At 47.5% G+C, this 19,108-nt stretch overlaps 1 protein-coding gene across 1 annotated transcript in view; it reads left to right on the forward strand.

Moving 5' to 3' along the window:
• EGFLAM (EGF like, fibronectin type III and laminin G domains) overlaps positions 1 to 17,467 on the forward strand; it is a 136,058-nt gene extending 118,591 nt beyond the window's left edge. The window contains exons 19-23 of the mRNA XM_032764287.1: positions 1,728 to 1,806; positions 4,089 to 4,232; positions 6,042 to 6,125; positions 15,929 to 16,032; positions 16,410 to 17,467. Coding sequence (XP_032620178.1) covers positions 1,728 to 1,806; positions 4,089 to 4,232; positions 6,042 to 6,125; positions 15,929 to 16,032; positions 16,410 to 16,564 — 566 coding nt within the window. The 3' untranslated portion in view covers positions 16,565 to 17,467. The remainder of the gene's footprint in view (positions 1 to 1,727; positions 1,807 to 4,088; positions 4,233 to 6,041; positions 6,126 to 15,928; positions 16,033 to 16,409) is intronic.
• The last annotated feature ends 1,641 nt before the right edge of the window (positions 17,468 to 19,108 follow it).

The following is a 19,108-nucleotide window of genomic DNA, read 5'->3' on the forward strand; positions in this document are numbered from 1 at the left end:
AAACAGATTGTATAAAGTCGAGTGCACGCGGCCACACTAAACACATTAATTCGGCGGTGTGCGTCCATGGTCCGAGGCTAGCATCGATTTCCAGAGCATTGCACTGTGGGTAGCTATTCCATAGCTATCCTGTAGTTCCCGCAATCTCCCCTGCCCCTTAGAATTCTGGGTTGAGAGCCCAGTGGCTGATGGGGCAAAAATCATTGTCACGGGGGGTTCTGGGTAAATGTTGTCAGTCAGTCATTCCTCTGGGAAAGCAACGGCAGACAATCATTTCGCTCCCTTTTTTCCCTGGATTGCCCTGGCAGACGCCATAGCACGGCAACCATGGAGCCCGTTCAGCTTTTTTTTTTTTTTTTCCCTTTGCATGATAGCAGAGACGGTTATCAGTCGTTCTGTACCGTCTGCTGCTGGGTAAATTGGCAATGAGATGACGGTTATCTGTCCCTTCTGTACTGTCTGCTGCTATCATGGGTGCCCCTGGCTGAGATCGGCCGGGGGCGCAAAGCAAAACTGGGAATGACTCCCCGAGTCAATCCCTCCTTTATGGTTCTAAAAATAGAGTCAGTCCTGCCTAGAATATGGGCAAGTGTACTAGAGAACCAGTGTATCAGAGAGCACAGCTGCTCCGTGTCAGATCCCGCAGAAATGATGAGCTACATGCCATTCACGGGGGGGTGCCCTGCAACAACCCCACCCGTTGCTTCCCTCCTCCCCCAACCTTCCTGGGCTACCGTGGCAGTGTCCCCCCATTTGTGTCATGAAGTATAAAGAATGCAGGAATAAGAAACACTGACTTGTTAGTGAGATAAAATGAGGGGGAGGCAGCCTCCCGGGCTATGACAGTCCAGGCAGGACATTAAGCGGTGCGGGGGAGAGAGGAGCCCAGCATCCCACTGCTATGATAGTCCAGGCAGTACAGAATCTTTTCTTTACACATGAAGGGAGGGGGCTGATGGAGCTCAGCCCCCAGTTGCTATGATGAGGACGTTACCAGCCGTTCTGTACCATCTACTGGGAATGACCAGGGAATCATTCCTATTTTTACCCAGGCCCCGGCAGCCTCACCTGAGGCAGCCAGGAGCACTCACAGGGCTGATGACAAGGACGGCAGTTGATAAGGACTGCACCAGTCTGCACCACTGCCACCAGGGAGGGGAGAGGAGCGGATACTGCTCTTCACTGCTGCAGCATCGCGTCTACCAGCAGCATTCAGTAGACATAGGGTGACATTGAAAGAAGTCAAGAAACGATTTCTTTCCCTTTTCTTTCACGTGGGGGGGGGGAGTAAATTGAGGAGCTATTCCCTGAACCACGCCGGACAATGTGTTTGAACCTACAGGCATTGGGAGCTCAGCCAAGAATGCAAATACTTTTCGGAGACTGCTGTGGACTGTGGGATAGCTGGAGTCCTCGTTGATTTGCGGCCACACTAACCCTAATCCGATATGGTAATACCGATTTTAGCACTACTCCTCTCGTTGGGGAAGAGTACAGAAACCGATTTAAAGAGCCCTTTATATCGATATAAAGAGCGTTGTAGTGTGGACGGGTACAGCGTTAAATCGGTTTAATGGGCTAAAATCGGTTTAAATGCGTAGTGTAGACCAGGCCTCAGTGAGCGTGGCTGTAAATGGAGTAAAGAAGCTAAAGCAGTGAAGCAGTCAGTTCACTGTATTTTCCTGCCAACTAGCTGAAAGTCTTTGATATTTCCTTCATTTTTCCAGCTGTTACAGAAGCCATTGAAATCCCACAGTTCATTGGCCGTAGTTACCTCACATACGATAACCCGGATATCCTCAAAAGGTAATTCACCAATCCTGACCCTAAATGATTCTGCTTTTCTTGTATCATTAAACTATAAAAGAGGTTGTGTAAGTAGGTTCTATTGTACCATCAGTTTAATCCTGCTAAGCCATGGCTGCCATGTGGAATATGTTTCTTAATTTTAGAAAAACAAACTTTTTATCATACGTCTATCCCCCCCATCACTAGCATCTGAGCACCACTCAGTCTTTAATGGGTTTATCCTCGTAACACGTCCATGAGGTAGAATAGTCCCTGTTTTACAGATGAAGACTTGAGAGACAGAGCATTAGGTTCACAAAAGGACTTAAATGCCTAACTGCCCGTTTAGGCACCTAAATCCCAGAAGCCGGTCCAAATGGGATTCGCAAAATCCCCACTAAGCTGTCCCTGAACCATGCAGTGTCTAAACTTGCTCAGTGTCTAAGTTTTTGTGGTAAAAGTTCCATAAGTACCGATATTTCTACTTCTGAATATGCACCCTACCACCCCAAGCCAGGTGTCCAAGCCCCAGAACAGTACACAAAGCGGGAGAAGATAGTTAATGCTCTGCCTAACTTGCTTGCAGGGCATGCCTGGGTAAGCGTGCTCAGAATTTGCCTACCACATCAGGCCTTTATAGGCAAAACAAATATGGAATCTCTATGATATGCCATCACCAAGGAAAGTCACTATTGCTGTTACCATTCCCTCCCTCCCCACCTCTGTGTTTGTAATCATTCCTCATCAAGTCACTCCTGAACATGGGGCCGGAGCCTGTCAACATGTGGTACTGGTATCCAGGAGCAGCCACTCCTGCTCCAGGCCATGGTGGTCACCGACAGCTTCAAGCACTCTCACCTAGGCCAGTCCTGGGAGATGGGGTTGAAGCTGTCAGTGACCAACATGGCCTGAATTGGGGACCAGGCGTATCTCCTCCTGGAGCTCTGGCCCGGGGTGTGATTTCAGGGGGGTCAAGGAAAATTTGGACCCCTGGAAACTCTTGAATTTTTTTGAAGGTTAAAATGTAAAGATCAGTGTATTTCAGGAGCATTTGTTGTGATTATTTCCTATGCTACCCAGTTAAGCTGCTCCCCCCCATGCTCCGGATGCTCCCAATCACCTGGCAATTCCCCCCACATACACAACCCTCCAATCACTTATCAGTACCCCATCTTTAAATGACCTGGCAACACACCTACCCAGCAGGTCCCCATCCCCTCAACAGCACTCTGTTCCGTGTTGCAGTGAGTCCCTGCCCCCAGTCCCATGTCCCTGGGGCTGTGGAGTGGCCTGATCCCTTGACCCCATCTGACATCCCAGACACAAAGGGGCAGGCAGGTAGAGATACTCTCCAAAGAGCAGCCACTTCATGGCCCCTGCCTGCAGTAAGAGGGCCCCGTGGCAGGGATTACTTGGGGGTTTCCATACCCCACCCCCAGCTCACCTGGGTCAGCGCTGCCAGACAAAGGCAGCCTGGTGCGTGTGTGTGTGGGGGGGAGGGGTCAGCATGCAGCATCCCTACACACACCACTCGAGCTGCAGTGACTGGTAGCACCATGGGTCAATCCAAACCACGTCCTGTGCAAGCTTGGCCCTGTGAAGTATCCTGGGGGTGGTGGTTGGGGGCAAGGGGTGCCGACTTGGCACACCAGCTGCAGCCCATCCTCTGTGCTCAGATCTTTTCCCTGGGATCAGGGGCAGGGAGGGGGCAGGCAAGAAAGTGCACCCCTGACTGTACTTAATAGCCCTCTGAGTCTGGCCTTGGCTCCCTGCTTCCCAGAATCCTGGGAAAATCAGGACTGTCTGGGATTATGGCTGGGTGGGGGGCGGGGGAGATTTCTCCCATGCACTTTCCTGGATGGGACTACTTGCAGCAGCAAGCACTTCCTGTAATGTTTATGGGACTGTAGTCTGTATGTTCTCTGGGACTGATCCCATTTATTATAGGCCAAATAAAATAGCACCCCACATTGGCAGTCACCCTTGCTATACCCACAGCCCCTAGGTGTGTGCTAAATTGCAGGACTGTGATAGGTCCTGCCAGTGCATTTCATAGAACCAAGGATTCCAACACTGCAGTAGCATTCCTAGGAATTTTGCCCTGAGAAGGGGAAGTTTAACTATGATCAGAGTAAAATATGTAGTATGGTATCAAATTATACCATGCTGAGAGCTAGAGTACTCAACCTATACGTCCCTAAACAGCCTTATGTTGAGGGGTACATTGGTAAAGTTCAAAGGGTGAAAAAAAAAACCAGCTAATAACTTTCCTGTGATTATTTTTTCTCCCAATCAAACAGAGTGTCAGGATCACGATCAAACGTGTTCATGAGATTTAAGACTACCCTGAAGGATGGTCTGCTGATGTGGAGGGGAGACAGTCCCATGCGCCCTAATAGTGATTTCATTTCTTTAGGTCTCCAAGAAGGAGCATTAGTATTCAGGTAATTGCTAACTGGTTTAATTATTTACACAGTGTACACAAATCACCACACTTTACAGTAACAACATGGAGCAAGGACCCCCTGAGATTATAACTTCATGGTTTTGTGCACTGATAAGAGTCCAAGTTTGTTTGGTCCCTGGGGTAGGTGCCTGGGTGTTTGAAATGCACCCTGCTAGTTGGTTTTACATTTTTTCCCTTGTGTCAAGCACCAGATTGTTTTCAAATTCAAATATTCTTACTGCCAAAAAACAAAATCTAAAACCCAGGCGCCTCAGACAACACACACAAAGTTGTGTGTTCTCATGGGAATTTTTTTTAATTTTAAATGCTCAGATAGCTTTTGTGGGCTTAGCTCAGAGTGCTCTGGTGGGATATTGATTGGTGAAAGCCAAGTCTTTCTGTGTTAGAATTTATTTTCAGATTAAGTAAGGCAAACAATGAACTAGAGCAGGTCATCTTTAAACATTGTTATAGCTGTACACGCTGTTCACAAATGGAAGAGCTTTTTTAAAAAATTAATTGATGCTAGTCTAATGCCAAGCTACACATTATCAACGTTTTGGCTTTATCTGGTTGTGGCTGAATCTCATAGATACAAATACTAAGTTTCCCATGCCAAAGCTTATCTTGTAATGATTGTTATAAAGGCATTTTCATGTGGTTTCCTGTGGTTAACCTTTCAAAATCTTACCTCTGTTAGAGTATGCAACATGGGGAATTGAAACAGTTCACAGGTTTCATTAGGACAGCCAGTGCTTCCAAATAATTACATGTTCTTTGGAGCAAGGACTGAACTCAAATCTCACATCCCAAATGAGTTAGTCCTACTCTCTGAGTTAAGTCTTCCTCTTTCTTTGGCCTGATTAATAGTTCACTATTTATGCAGAGCAAAACAGCTTCAACAGGAGCTAATGAAAGCAACCCACCTCAGACTGTGCAATAGTCTGTTGTATGCTGTGTAGTTGTAGCTCTGTTGGTCCCAGGATATTAGAGACAAGGTGGGTCAGGCAATATCTTTTACTGGACCAGCTTCTGCTGGTGAGAAAGCTGGTCTCTCTCACCAACAGAAGTTGGTCCAATAAAAGAACCCTCACCCACCTTGTCTCCCCAGTAGCCTGCTGGCTAGCACATCACTTGGGATATGAATGATCTGGGCCCGTGCCCAGAGCAGTCATGTGGTATTACTATACTAGCAGAAAAACTCCTCGTGTCAGCACATGCTGCACCTACAGGGCTCTGTCACTGTAGCTGTATTGTCAGACCCTTCATACTGAGATGGAGACTCTGAAATTGAGGTGCTCCTGGTTCTTGTGCTCAGATCACTGGACCATGCCCCTTGCTAACATCATATGGCTCATGTTCCCCCTAATACAAATGATCCCTTTGTGAATTTCAGGTAATTTGTTTTATTTGCTCCTATAACGTGGCCCTATTAAGCCAAAAGATTTGTAAGTTACTGATCCTTTTAGCCTCCGTTTCTATGAAAAAACTGCCATACAGGAGCCCCCAGTGTTATTGCTGATCTCATTTGCTGGCCTTGCAGAGCTGTGGAAACAGCACCCTCTGGCCTTTGGAGAGTAAAGAAGTGACATATTTCATCCTGAAGCCCCTTCCATCCAATAAAGGTGCAGCACTGATAGCCTTCAAAGGGAGTCCCAGCCCTTCCCCACGGATGCTGTCTGCGAGGTGGAGCTCAGGTGGTCAAATCAAAGCTGGGGCTATGGGGTGAGGCTCTCTGGACAGCATGTTAGGGACTCCGGGTCCCATAAGGGAGGTAAACAACATCTATTTGTTTTTAACATTTTAGCTACAATCTGGGCAGTGGCATTGCTTCCATAATGGTGAATGGCTCTTTCAGTGATGGCAGGTGGCACAGAGTAAAGGCAGTTCGGTAAGTCCAGCTTCATGTTATCAACAAAGTCTCACTTATCTAGGAACCATTTTGGAGATTGCACCAGAGAAGTGCCCTGGTAAGAAACTTAAAACAGAAGAAAACTGTAAGGGCCAGATTCTCAGGCAGTGCAAAGCCTTGCACGTCCATTGACACTTAGACACATTAGATGTCTTCAGGTCGGAAGGCCTGGTGAAATATATGCTAGAATACTTAAGGAACTGGCTGAAGAGATCTCTCTTGAAGAACTCATGGAGGATGGGAGAGATACCAGAGGACTGGAAAAGGCGTGGGCAGCAGGTATAATAAAAGGCCAGGGGAGGCAGATCCCCCTGGGTGCTTGCTGCTGCCACCAGACCCCCAGTTGTGGGTTTGGCAGGGGAGGTTTTTGCTTTATTATGCCCCATGCAGGTTCCAGGGCAGCCAAGGAGACAGTATGTGCTATTCAGCTTCCCAGGTTCATCAATAGTTTTCCTGGACTCCAGAGAGAAGTTGAATAGCAGATGCGGCCTCCTCAGCTGCCCCCTGAACCTGCATGGGGCATATCAAAAGCTCAGGTTCTTCTTCCGGAAGAGAAACTGTCATGCTGCAGCTTTTCCTGGGCAGTCTGGGGAGGGGCAAAGAAGGGAGGGGAGGTGCAGTGTGGCTGCAGCTGGCCCGGGGCTCCTCCAGGCAAGTGGAGGGGGGCCTCGGGGCTCCTCCAGACAGATGGAGGGGCTCCTCCGGGCAGGTGCTTCAGCTAGCCCAGGGGCTCCTGTGGCCAAGGGTGGGGGTACTCAGGCCTCCAGCCAGCTTGAGCTCCTCCAGCTGACAAGGGTGCTCAGGATGCCTCTGGGTGGAGGCGGGGCTCATTGCTCTGGCCGCAGGGGGTCTCAGGCTGCAAGGGGGTGGGGGGCACAGATGAGGGGGGGAGCCAAGGGCTAGTCTTCCCAAAGGGAGGTTCCACTTGCTACCCATGGGGAAAGGATAAATACAGTGCCTGTCTATAAAAAAGGAAAAAAGGCAACCCAGGGAATAATAGGCATGTCTGCTTAACTTGGGTACCTGGAAAGATAATGGAGTAAATGATGATCAATTTATAAGGATCTAGAAGAAAATGAGGTGATAAGCAACTGTTGATATGGATCTGTAAAGGACAAATCATGTCAAATCAACCTCATAACCTTCTTTGATGGTGTAACAAGCCTGGTGGATAGGGGAAGCAGTAGATGAGATGTATCTTGATTTTAGTAAGGCTTTTGATACTGTTACATGACCTGCTCATAAATAAACTTGAGAAATATAGCCTAGATGAACCTACTATAAGGTGAGTGCACACAACTAATTGGAAAACCATTCCCAGAGAGTAGTTATCAATGGTTCACAATCAAGCTGAAAGGGCATATTGCGTGATCAAGGATCTGTCCTGGGTCTGGTTTTATTCAATATTCGTATAAATGGTTTGGATAATGGCATAGAGAGTACACTTGAAGTCTGTGGATGTTACCAATCTGGGGGAAGTTGCTGGCTCTTTGGAGGACAGTATTAGAATTCAAAAATGATCATGACAAACAGGAGAAATGGTCTGAAATCAATAAAATGAAATTCAGTAAGGACACATGTGAAGTGCTACACTTGAGAAGGAATAATCAATTACACAAGTGCAAAATGGGAAATGATTGTGAGGAAGGAATACTGCAGAAAAAGATCTGAGGGTAACAGTGGATCACAAACTAAATATAAGTTGACAATGTAATTGTGTTGCCAATAAAAGTGAAAATTATTTTGGGATGTATTAGCATGAGTGTTGTAAGCAAGACAGGGGAAGTAACTCTTCCACTCTACTCAGCACTGGTAAGTTCTCAACTGGAGTATTGTGTCCAGTTCTGGGCACCACATTTCTGGAAAGATGTGGACAAATTGGAGCAAGTCCAGAGGAGATCAACAAAAATTATTAAAGGTCTAGAAAAGGTGACCTATGAGGAAAGATTGGGAAAAAATGGGTTTGTTTAGTCTGGAGGAGAGAAGACTGAGGGGACACATAAGTCTGCAGATACTTTAAAGGTCATTATAAAGAAGAAGGTGATAAATTGTTCTTCTTAACCACTGAGGACAGGACAAGAAGTAATGGGCTTAAATTGCAGCAAAGGCAGTTTAGGTTAGATATTAGTAAAAACTTCCTAACTGTAAGTGTAGTTAAGCAATGGAACAAATTACCTAGGGTAACGATGGAATAGCCATCATCAAGGCTTTTAGGAAACCTAAAAACAAACAGGTTACATAAACACCTGTCAGGGATAGACCAGATAATATTTAGTCCTGCCTCAGTGCAGGCGACTGGATGAGATGATCCGTTGGATCCTTCCAGCTCAACATTTCTATAATTCTATGGCACGGAGCTCTGGCCCTAAACACTTAGTAACTTTGAACTCATGTGGCAGAAGAATTACAAACAAACATTGTCATACTCAAGATGATCTAGGCAAAGATCACCCGCGAAGTCAGGCATAGCTCAAACCAGTCTGCCATAGTAGTGCATGGTTCATTATAGAGGCATGTACTGAAATCCATACCACTCACTCAAAAGCTGTTCCGTTTGATTCCATGTGTGTCTTATCACGGATTGCTGTTTGAGTTGAGAGCGATATTTTGAACTTTCCAGATAAATAAAATTCTAATTGTGGGTTAGTACCTGTGCTGTAGCATTACATCTGTATCACTATTTTTCCAAAGTATTTAGAACAGCAGAAACAGTATGTCTTAGGCATTTTGGGAGGTACACTTAATGGACGTTAAGTGCCCCATCCGCAAGATGGCAGCTTTGGTTAGCTATCTTGAAATGAGAGGCTGAAAATAGCACATTTCATATGCTACCTATTTCAGTGAAAGCAGGAGTAGAGTTGCCAGGTGTCCAGGACACCTTATCAAAAAGGGACCCTGGAGGCTCCAGTCAGCACTGCTGCTTAAAGTTCTGTCAGCAGCACAGCAGGGCTAAGGTAGGCTCCCTGCCTGCCCTGGCTCCGCGCTACTCCCGGAAGCAGCCAGCATCTCTCTGTGGCCTCTCGGTGCAGGGGTGGCCAGGGAGGCTCAGTGGACTGCCCCTGCCCTGAGCACCAGCTCTGCAGCTCCCATTGGCCAGGCACAGCAGCCAAAGGAAGCTGCGGGAGCAGCACCTGTGAGTGCAGGCAGCATGCAGAGCCCCCTGGCCCTTCCACCTAGGAGGTGAGCATGCTGGCCACTTCCAGGAGCTGGCTGAGGTAAGCACCGCTTGGCTGGAGCCTGAACCCTCTCCTGTACCCCAACCCCCTGCCCCAGGTTGGAACCCTTTCCTGCACCCTAACTCCCTCTCAGAGCCCATACCCCTCACCCCCTCCAACCCAGCCCTGAGCCCCCTCCCACACCAAAACTCTCTCCTAGAGCCCACACCCCAACCTCGTGTCCCAGCCCTGAGTCCTCTCCTGGAGCCCAAACCCTATGCCCCCTCCCATACCTCAACCTCCAGCCCTGAGCCCCTTCCTGCACCACAAACCCCTCAGTCCCAGCCCCACTTCAGAGCCTGCACCCCTCCCCAGCTGGAGCCCTCACCCCCTCCCACATCCCAACCCCCTGCCCCAATCCGGTGAAAGTGAGTGAGAGCGGGGGAGAGCAAGCGACAGAGGGAAGAGGGATGGAGTGAATGAGGGTGCAGCAGGAGCAGGGGCTCGTGGCAGGGGCTGGGGCAAAGGTGTTCAATTAGAAAGTTGGCATCCTTAAGCAGTAGCAGCACATGAAATGGCATTTACAGCAATGTAATTATTATTATTAAACATTTATACCATGGAAGTGCCCAAAAGCCCAGCTAGGAAGAGGATTCCTTTGAATTTGCTGCTGTCCAGCCCCTAGTACTAGGCAGTCGCTGAAGGTCTTACAATCAAGATGGAAAGGTGCTTTTTCTGTATTTATGTTTTAACTTTAGCCTGTTTTTTTCCCCATTTATTTTCACACACACCCCTTTTTAAAAACAAAAATTCTGCTCATTTCCTTCTTTTGGGTTTTAAACAATTTGAATGTTTAAAAATCCATCTGAAAACTTTGCCCCTGTCCATTTTCTGAAGAATGTTACCTGCTGCCCTCTTACTTTTAGTCATTGCATAATGTCAAGTGAAAAGGTTTTGTAGCTCCCCAGCCCCCTCAGCAAGGGGACTGTACCCTAAGAGAAGAGATACCCCACTTAGAGCCCTCTAGGGGCCATGCCAGAGTCCTGCACTGTTGATTTCCTAGCAGCAAAGGGGAAGCGGCGTTGCCCCCCTACCCCCGTCACCCTGGCAACCTTTCTCACTCAACCAATGGGAGGAAGAAAGACAGCAGCACGCTCCAGTAGCTAATCAGAGGGCAGAAAACAACCAGGCAGACTGCAAGCAGTATCTGACCCAGGGCAGAGTCCCAGATGCCTGGGAAAGCAGGGTGGAGGCTATGAATAGCCCGGCTGTCCCACGTGGCACAGACCAGCTGCTGGGGCGCGGAGGGGAGAGAAGATCTCCCTGCAGCCTGCCAGCACAGCGTTGCCAGACCCAGCAAATGCCCAGTCTGTAACCCCAGCCTGCAGAAAAGCCTCAGCGAGAGACAATCCACTCCTCCTGCTCCCAGCCTGTCAACAACAGGAGGAGACAGCCCATCTCTCTGCCACCACCTGCAGCCTGCTTGCACTGCAGCCAGCCCACATCAGATCTAAGATTTTAGATCCAGAGCCCTGGACGACTTACAATGAACCCATGGGTTCCAAGCTTTAAAAACTGTCAGCACCATTCTAGAAGGGAATAGCCAGTTAGTCCCTCTCCAGCAATCCCCACGGAGGACCTGCTTGCCTGCATCAGGTCCTGACAGCTCAACCAGAAAAGGAGTCTGAATGAGTACCCTGTATTATAGTTAGATACGTCATTAGGGTTCAGTCTTTCCCCATTAAGGCATGTTGCAGCTGCACAATGACTTTCATCGACATGGATCAAGACCCTGCATTACCAACTCCCAGTATCATAAAGTATGTTTCTACCAGCATCTTACCAGCATGCAGTGTGTATCTATGGGCACCACCTGGGAACCTGAGACATGGGGACAGATGGCACAGAGGGGGAGGGTCCATGACTCCAGGGTGGCTGCCCACAGCTGCCTGCACAACTTTCTCTGACCTGGGAGGGAAGCCTGGGGGGACAGGGACACAGGCCAGGGGCTGCTCGGGCCCCCTGCACTGGGGCCAGGTAGAGGGTCTGCCATTGCTCCCCACAGCTGTCTGCCTGTCTCTTAACATGGCTGGGTTGCAGCTCTGAGGCCCTTCTGCCCCCAGCCAGACCCAGGTTGGGAAGAGCTGCATGGGCAACTGTGGGGAGCCAACCCTCCCAGTTTTGCTGGGAGTCTCCCAGAGGCTCCTGCAGCCAAACTGGGAGATTTTGGGAGTTAACAGTCTGGCAGCAGAGTGGGGCTAAGGCAGGCTTCCCACCTGCTGTCGTTCCACATCGCTCCAAGAAGCGGCCAGCACTGTCCTTGTGGCCCCAAGGGGAGGCCGGGGGTCTTCACACGCTGCCCCCAACCCAAGCACTGACTCCTCAGCTCCCCTTGTGTGAGAACTGCAGCCAATGGGCGTTGTGGGGGCAGGGGCAGCATGTGGATCTTCCGAGCTCCCCTCCCCCCCACATACCTAGGATTCGCTACCGGAGGGATGTGACGGTCACTTTCGGGACCCACCCTAGGTAAGCGCCATCCCCCTCACCCCAACCCCCAGCCCAGAGCCTGCACCCAAATTCCCTCCCAGATCCTGATCCTTCACCACTTCCCACACCCAAACTCCCTCCCAGAGCCCAGACCACCTCCAGGATCCCCTCTTGCACCCCACCCCCTTGCCCCAGCCTGGTGAAGGTGAGTGAGAGCGAGCGACAGAGGCAGGAGGACTGGAGTGAGCAGGGGGGTAGGGGTCTCAGATAAGAAGCGGGGGTAAGGGTGTTTGGGTTTGGGCCATTCAACAGTTGGCAACTCTAGGGGAGCCTGGGTCCCTCCACCTGTTCTGGGTGCGGGGACCTGGGACACAGGCAGGGGGCTACCTTTCTTTCCACCTCGGGTGGGGCCCCCCTGCCTCCCACACTTTTGTGAGAGCTCTGGCACCCTTGCAAGGGACTGAGGCTAGTGGGGGCTGTCCTGCAGGCAGGGATTCCGGGTGGCTAGAGCTGGTGCTCGTGCTGCCCGCCCACCCAGCTCTCCAGGGTTGGGGTGGGGCGTGCTCAGCTGCCTACCCATCCCCCAAGTGTTCCAGACCCGGGGAGAGGGGAAGGAGAGGATGCTCTGGGATCTGACGGGAGGCAGGGACTAGCTTGTAATAAACTAACTAAAGATTTATTAACTAGGAAAAAGAGTTATTTACAGATTAAAGCAAGCAAGTTTATATACAAAAGGTGCTAGAGCTGTACCAATCTATTAGCACTGAATGGACTCACCCCTGCGGCACCTCCTACTGGTGACTTCTGGGAATTAACTCGATTCCAGCTATGGAGTGCCCTCTGCAGGCCAGTGATCCACCTGTCCTCTGCTGGCCCCAGGCCCCTCCCTGGACCTCGGTGCCCTGTTAACTGGGTCTCCCCTCTCCCAGGGGAACCCCACCCCACTATCCCCACTTTGCCTCAGTATTGGCTATTGCCCAGTCATTGTCTAGCCCCCACGCCCTGGGCAGACTACAGTATCAGCCACTCATCATAGGCAAAGAGGTTTTGGCCTGGCTGCCTTTATCCACCCTCTGGCTGCCCTTCTGCAAGCCCAGTACCTTGGAGACCTAGAATTAGGCCCTGCAGCCTGGGGAGTTGCTGGCCTAGGGCTTCCCAGCTCCTAAGGCTTTTTCCCCAGCCCTGCCTTCCTCTAAGTCCCCTGGGTGAGTTCCCAGCCAAGCAGCCAGGCCTGTGTGTGTCTCTCTCTCCCTGTCAGAGAGATTCTTTCTGTTTCTGTCTCCCCTGGCCTTCTTATACAGCCCTGCGGCTCAGTTTGGGGCATGGCCCCCAGCTGCAGCCACTCCCACCATCAGCCCAGGCTTCTGGCTCCAGCTATGGCCCCTTGCCAGGGCTGTTCTAACCTCTTCTCTCCTGGAGCAGGAGTCCACCCTGCTACACCCGGTCAACCTCCCTTGACGCCTTCGAGGAACAGTGGGCGCTGTCTGGGGTTCTCTGCTCAGTGTCCCCATCAGGCTCCCTTCTTATGACCCTCTGACCACACTCCCGTCCCTGTTCTTTTATTAGTTGTCCCCCGTACTCAGTGGGCTTCTGTGGTCCTGTGGGTCCTCCCCTTGGGCTGGGGGAGGATCCTTTAGCGGTGGGCAGGCTTCGCCCGCCCACTTCCCGGAAACCCAATAGATACGCCCGGTCAACCTCCCTTGACGCCTTCGAGGAGCAGTGGGCGCTGTCCGGGGTTCTCTATTTTTATTTCCCTCTTTCAGCACTTCAAATCCATAGAACAACTGCCCCAGCCACGCATGGAGACAGCCTTAACAAAGCTTTTGTCCCATGATGGTCCACTTAATTTTTGATACTCCTTCTGCATTTGGGGGTTGAGGGTTACTGTTCCCATCTGAAAGTTCAGAGCAGGCATTGTTACAGTTATAAAACAAACATATTTTACCTGTACCATGGAATACAGATAAGTGAGATTAATGCATGTAGCAATTTACAAGCATTTCATAGGGTCTTATCACAATACATTTTGATAATACTTCTGGGGGAATTTTGGGCCAAATAATTAAAAAGTCTGTACCTAATATTTTAAAACTCTCATATTTTATTTGTAAAAATAACACCATATAATTGGGCCAGTTTTAATTATTTTGGTAATTTATTTCAAAATACTTAGCAACTATGTCTGTAACAATAGAGATACAAAAAAATTCCCCCAGGAGTAGAGAATTAAGGAAACCTTTACAACAACCCAGTTCCTTTTCCCTTCCTCCTTACAGCCAGGGGGCATCCTCCCACACACACACATCCTATCCCCACCCCCACCCGAACCCAGCTGCAGGACACTCTCCCAGCCCAGACACCCACCTGCACCCTCTGCCCCTACACCCTCCCCCAAACCCGCCATGCACCGCCCTGCCCCCGAGCCAGAGGGAAAAACAGGCTGATGCTGGGTCCTGGGCTTGTATGGAGTTTTCTGCACACAGCCTCCTTCCTTCAGGGCATTCTGGGAACCCTCCAGCTTTCTCTTTCCGCCCGCCCCCCCGACCAGCAGTGTTGTCTATTTGCCAGGTTCAGTGCCCCGTAGTGATGGCCAGCAGCTCGGCAGCCTGTTTCTGTGGGCAGAACAGGAAATACTGCACATAATGTTAATTTCTGCACACATTCTGCAAAGATCCCAGAATTCCCTAAGGAGAATTATAAGAAAAATATCTGTTTTGAACAAAACCAACACACAGGTGAGCTGTTTGTCAGTTCTGAGTTAATGCCTATGGCCTTGGTCACAGCTGGGACTTGGTTTATACATCACAGGTATCGCTAATCAGTGTAATCATTTAATGCTTTTACTGACTGTATGTTTCTCGGTAATCAGATCCTTACATAATATTTATAGTTACTGTTTTCAATTTGTTAGCTTGCTTGAGTTTCAGTTATTTGTGAATTCAAGTGTGGTAGCCACTGCCTTAATGTGGTTAGCCCCTTGTCTCACTGGAGGCCCCGCCAAGTAGCTTTATTCTTTAGCACACCAGGAGGAGGAGAGGAACGCCTACCAGCAGCACTGAAATGAGCTCAGGTGACAGAAACTTGGACACTATCCAAAGACTGTGAGGTATCCCACTCCTAGTGTACATCATATACTAAGCTGGTGCTGAGAGGAGGTTACAGTATGTAGACCGTAACCCTCAGCAACAGAGATATGTGGCCTATCCGTGAATGTGGCAAAAATGCAATACATGCACATTGACACGATTAACAAAAACAGGATGCAAACAGATTCACAAGGCTCAAGTTGTAGAGGGAGTGGATACATTCAATTATCTGGATTTGTACATATGCAACCAAAACAACTGTTCCAAAGTGATTGGAAGATTAGGAATGGCTCGTTCAGCCATGGCCTCACATCTCAAAATGTACAAAGGTTCTACTGATGAAAAGTAATTTTTTTCATAGTGACTTACAGATGTAAATCATGGGAAATTAATGCTGCTGACATGAAGAAATTAAAGCTTCTGAAAGATGATGGAGCTTCTTGCATACCTGCTGGACTGAAAAGAAGATGGATGCTGATATTATCAATATTATTGTAAAGGAGCAGATCCTGCTGTCAAAAGTCAATTGGTGCAAACTTATGTACTTTGGTCACATCAGGCTAGAGCTGGAAATGACCTTGAGAAAGATATCATAGTAGAGGGTGATCAGCAATGAGATAGATTGTGTGTAGCCGCTGATCTCCCTGTGATCTGCTAAGTGTGCAAAGCTAGCAGTGGCTCAAGGCAGCTTCTGAAAATTCTGCTGTGATGTCACCCATATTCCTTTCCTTTGTAACCCTCAGAATATTTGTTTTCAATTTTCTTCTTTCATCCCCCCAACAACCCGTAGAAACTCATTCCTTCTCTCCTGCCTCCTCTTAATACTTTACTCATCCAAATGACACTGTGATGTTTCAGCTGAATAGAACCTCATGGAACCTTCCCCGAATCAAGATCAGGCGTTCACAATAAAAGCACCGTCCTCAGTGACGATGGGTCTAAGCTGTCCATGCTTGTGGAGGAGGAGCTGCTGCTGCTTGATTGTTTACAGTATGCAATGGAGGAATCAGTTGCTAGAGTAAACCCAAATTCCGGATTTAATTTTCCATTTCAGGGATGGACAGTCTGGAAAGGTAACTGTGGATGATTACGGTGCTAGAACTGGTAAATCACCTGGCATGATGAGACAATTGAATATCAATGGAGATCTGTACATAGGTAAGTGACCACCATTGTAGACTATACTGGCCCTCTGAGAACCCTGCATGCTAGTGATTAAAGCATGTAACTAGATGCTGAGCTCTAATCTCCTTTTAACAGCTGACTCACTATGAGCTGTGATGGAAGGGATTAGCTTCCCAATTTACTCTGTCAGGATCATCACAATTGTATTTTTGAGTGCCTAAGAAATGATATTTAAAAAGAAGGAAGAACACCATTAAAAACCAGCTGCTGTATTAGAGCTGATGCTTCCTTTTATGTTAGAATAGGAATCTAGTACTGTAGTGTGGTTTACATTTTTTAAAGTGGAAATAAAGATGCACACGTTTTTCTAGGAGTTACTCATTCACTTGATCACACTCTGTCTCTCCTAGGTGGCATGAAGGAAATAGCACTGCACACAAACCGACAGTACATGAGGGGTCTGGTGGGGTGTATCTCGCACTTCACCCTGTCAACAGACTACCACATTTCACTGGTTGAAGATGCCACAGATGGAAAGAATATTAACACCTGTGGGACAAAGTGACAAGAGAAGACTCTCCACGTGGAAGGACCATTGTGTGGATGTGTATGTCGCTGAGACCAAGGTTACCGATAAAGCCAATGCTTTGAGTTGGTCATGGAGGAAAGAACCAAATTGAAGGGAAATCATACAATGGGAGACCATTTCCCACTCTCCTCCTTTTGATGCTCTGTGACTAAACTAAACTGAGTATTTTGTGTAGGAAAGGTCACATTTAACCATTAAATGTTTAGTGAACACTGAAGATCATACATCAATGCAAATTACCAAGAACAGTGTGACGTAATGAGTGTTGTGATTCCATAGAGATTTTTTTACATTTCCAACAGAACAGTATTGAAACATAATCTTTCCATCTTATGACTATCATCCAACTAACATCTTTTCAGGATCTGTATCTATGCATTCAAATTTCTATCCCAGAATAAGCTTATCTTCTTACCATTCATTGCAGTGTTCAAGGTTATGTTCCATCCTGTGTAAACAACAAAAACCTACATCTCCTGGTTTCAAAACAATGTTGCTTGCTGAAGAGGATAAATTCTTAATACTAAAGTCTACTTTTTTATTGCCAGCAGCAAAGTCAACAATCCAATTTTGTAGAAGTAATTTTGTACCTGTATATTTTTATAGCTGCAGCAAAAGAACTGATCAATTAGTATAACTTTTAAAATGTAGGTGTAATACACTTAGCTCTTTGCACATTTTCCTAAAAATAACAAAACAAACTGTGCTTTTAATTTGTTATATAAGGAAGTTTAATGTCTGTATTATACGGTGTCAGTGAAGATATTTGTGAATTATAACCAGTTTTAAATCTGACTTCTTTTTTGTAAATTTTGACAGTTAAAATTGTACATTCATGAAGATTTCATGGCTTTAACAGATTAAAAAGGTATAAAATTCTCTTGCTACTGTTATATTTCACCATCAGTATTTATATATCTCATCTCACACAAAGATCAGACTGAGTAAGCAAGAGCACCTAGCAGAGCGCAGCCAACAAATAGTTCATTTTCCGTGCATCAAATCAAAACGTATTCAACAGTATTTGTCAAACTGATGTTTATAGGATCAACAGAACAGACAGAAAACGCTGCAGGGAGAGGGAATTTCAGAGTTTGGAGATTTGTCATTTTCGTTTTTCTGTGTTTATATAAAGTAGAATAGTGAGCCATGAACAAACCAACAAAAATATGAGGCAACACATGTAATGGTGTGTCCCTTAAAGGCCACCATAGCATGGTGACTCAAGAACCCCAATGCTGCTGCCAGAATCAGTCAGTATTGCAGTCACAGTTATAGAATACTAGTCAGCTGCTGGAGTTCTGCCAAGGAAATGGATCTGTTGGACAGGAGAGGAAGATGGATGTAAATATTTCCAGAAGACAGTACACAGTATGGTGCACTGATAGGAGCACACTGACTCAGGTGGATTTCCAGCCTGGGTACCTGAACTTTTAATATAGGGCTAGGGCCATTCAAAAAGCTAGTGAACCAGAAGAGAGAAGGTAAAATAGAAAATTGTTCTGCTAAAATACTCGGTTAGTTACATGAAGACATTTTGTAAGCCAATATACCCTTCAAGTAGTACTTCTTTAGAAGGTGATGTAGAAACAGGCATTTAAGCAGGTTTCTGCTGCATTTTATTGGGAACATGGAGATGTCAATTGGCTCTGAGCCTCCTAGTCCTATACCTTAAATATATGGGACCATTTATTAAGAGAGACTCTGTGTAGTCTCTGTGAGGCACAGCTGTTTGGTAAGCACTACATGACGTTTTTATCGTATTTACTTTTACTTTTTTTCATCTGGTTGCTTCCTCTCTCCTTTCAACTCTGTCACAAAATCTGGAGCCCCATTCAAAGATCACCACCTGGCAGGAGATGACTATTTATTTTAAGAAAGTTTATTACAGAAAAGGCCACTTCAGGACAAGGAGTTACATTGGTGGAACAGGGGCTGGTCTTTGAAAAGTGTGGAGTTGGTTTTTAAGAAACTCCATGTTTTTAGTGTGGGAGGCCAATAGATATAAGCCACAAACTGACAAACTCTCATAACTCAGATTGCCTCACTCGCTATGTGAGAACTCTGAGTTGCCATTGAGCCTCACCCATCCAGCTGAGCAAATGAAGCATAATAAGTAATACTGCTGCACGGTAGATGCTGTGCATACTGTAATACTTGGCTCCTTTAAAGTGGATTTCTTTTGGGCAGCTTTAATTTTAAAGACAGCCTCCCTCACCCCTTGAAGAATGGAGCTGAGGCCCCTTCACTGCAGTGAGAGCTACCTACCACCACTAAAGCTTCCAGCTTTTCGACTTGTCTCACATTTTTGTTGGAATTCCAGCTGCAGTGGGGTAGCAGTGACATGTTCAGCTCCATGGTGACTAAGGGAGAAGCTGCATGGTGCTCAACATTGCCCCCTATGCTTGCTTAAGGAGTGACACTGCCAGTCTAAAAGGAAGTGATGGCCTCCTTGGCTGGAAGTAAACTGAGAGGAACAGACAGACTTTGAGAGTGGAATAAAAAGGGAGGATTATTTGG

Source organism: Chelonoidis abingdonii, chromosome 6, assembly GCF_003597395.2.
Source record: "Chelonoidis abingdonii isolate Lonesome George chromosome 6, CheloAbing_2.0, whole genome shotgun sequence".
Classification (NCBI taxonomy): Eukaryota; Metazoa; Chordata; order Testudines; family Testudinidae; genus Chelonoidis; species Chelonoidis abingdonii.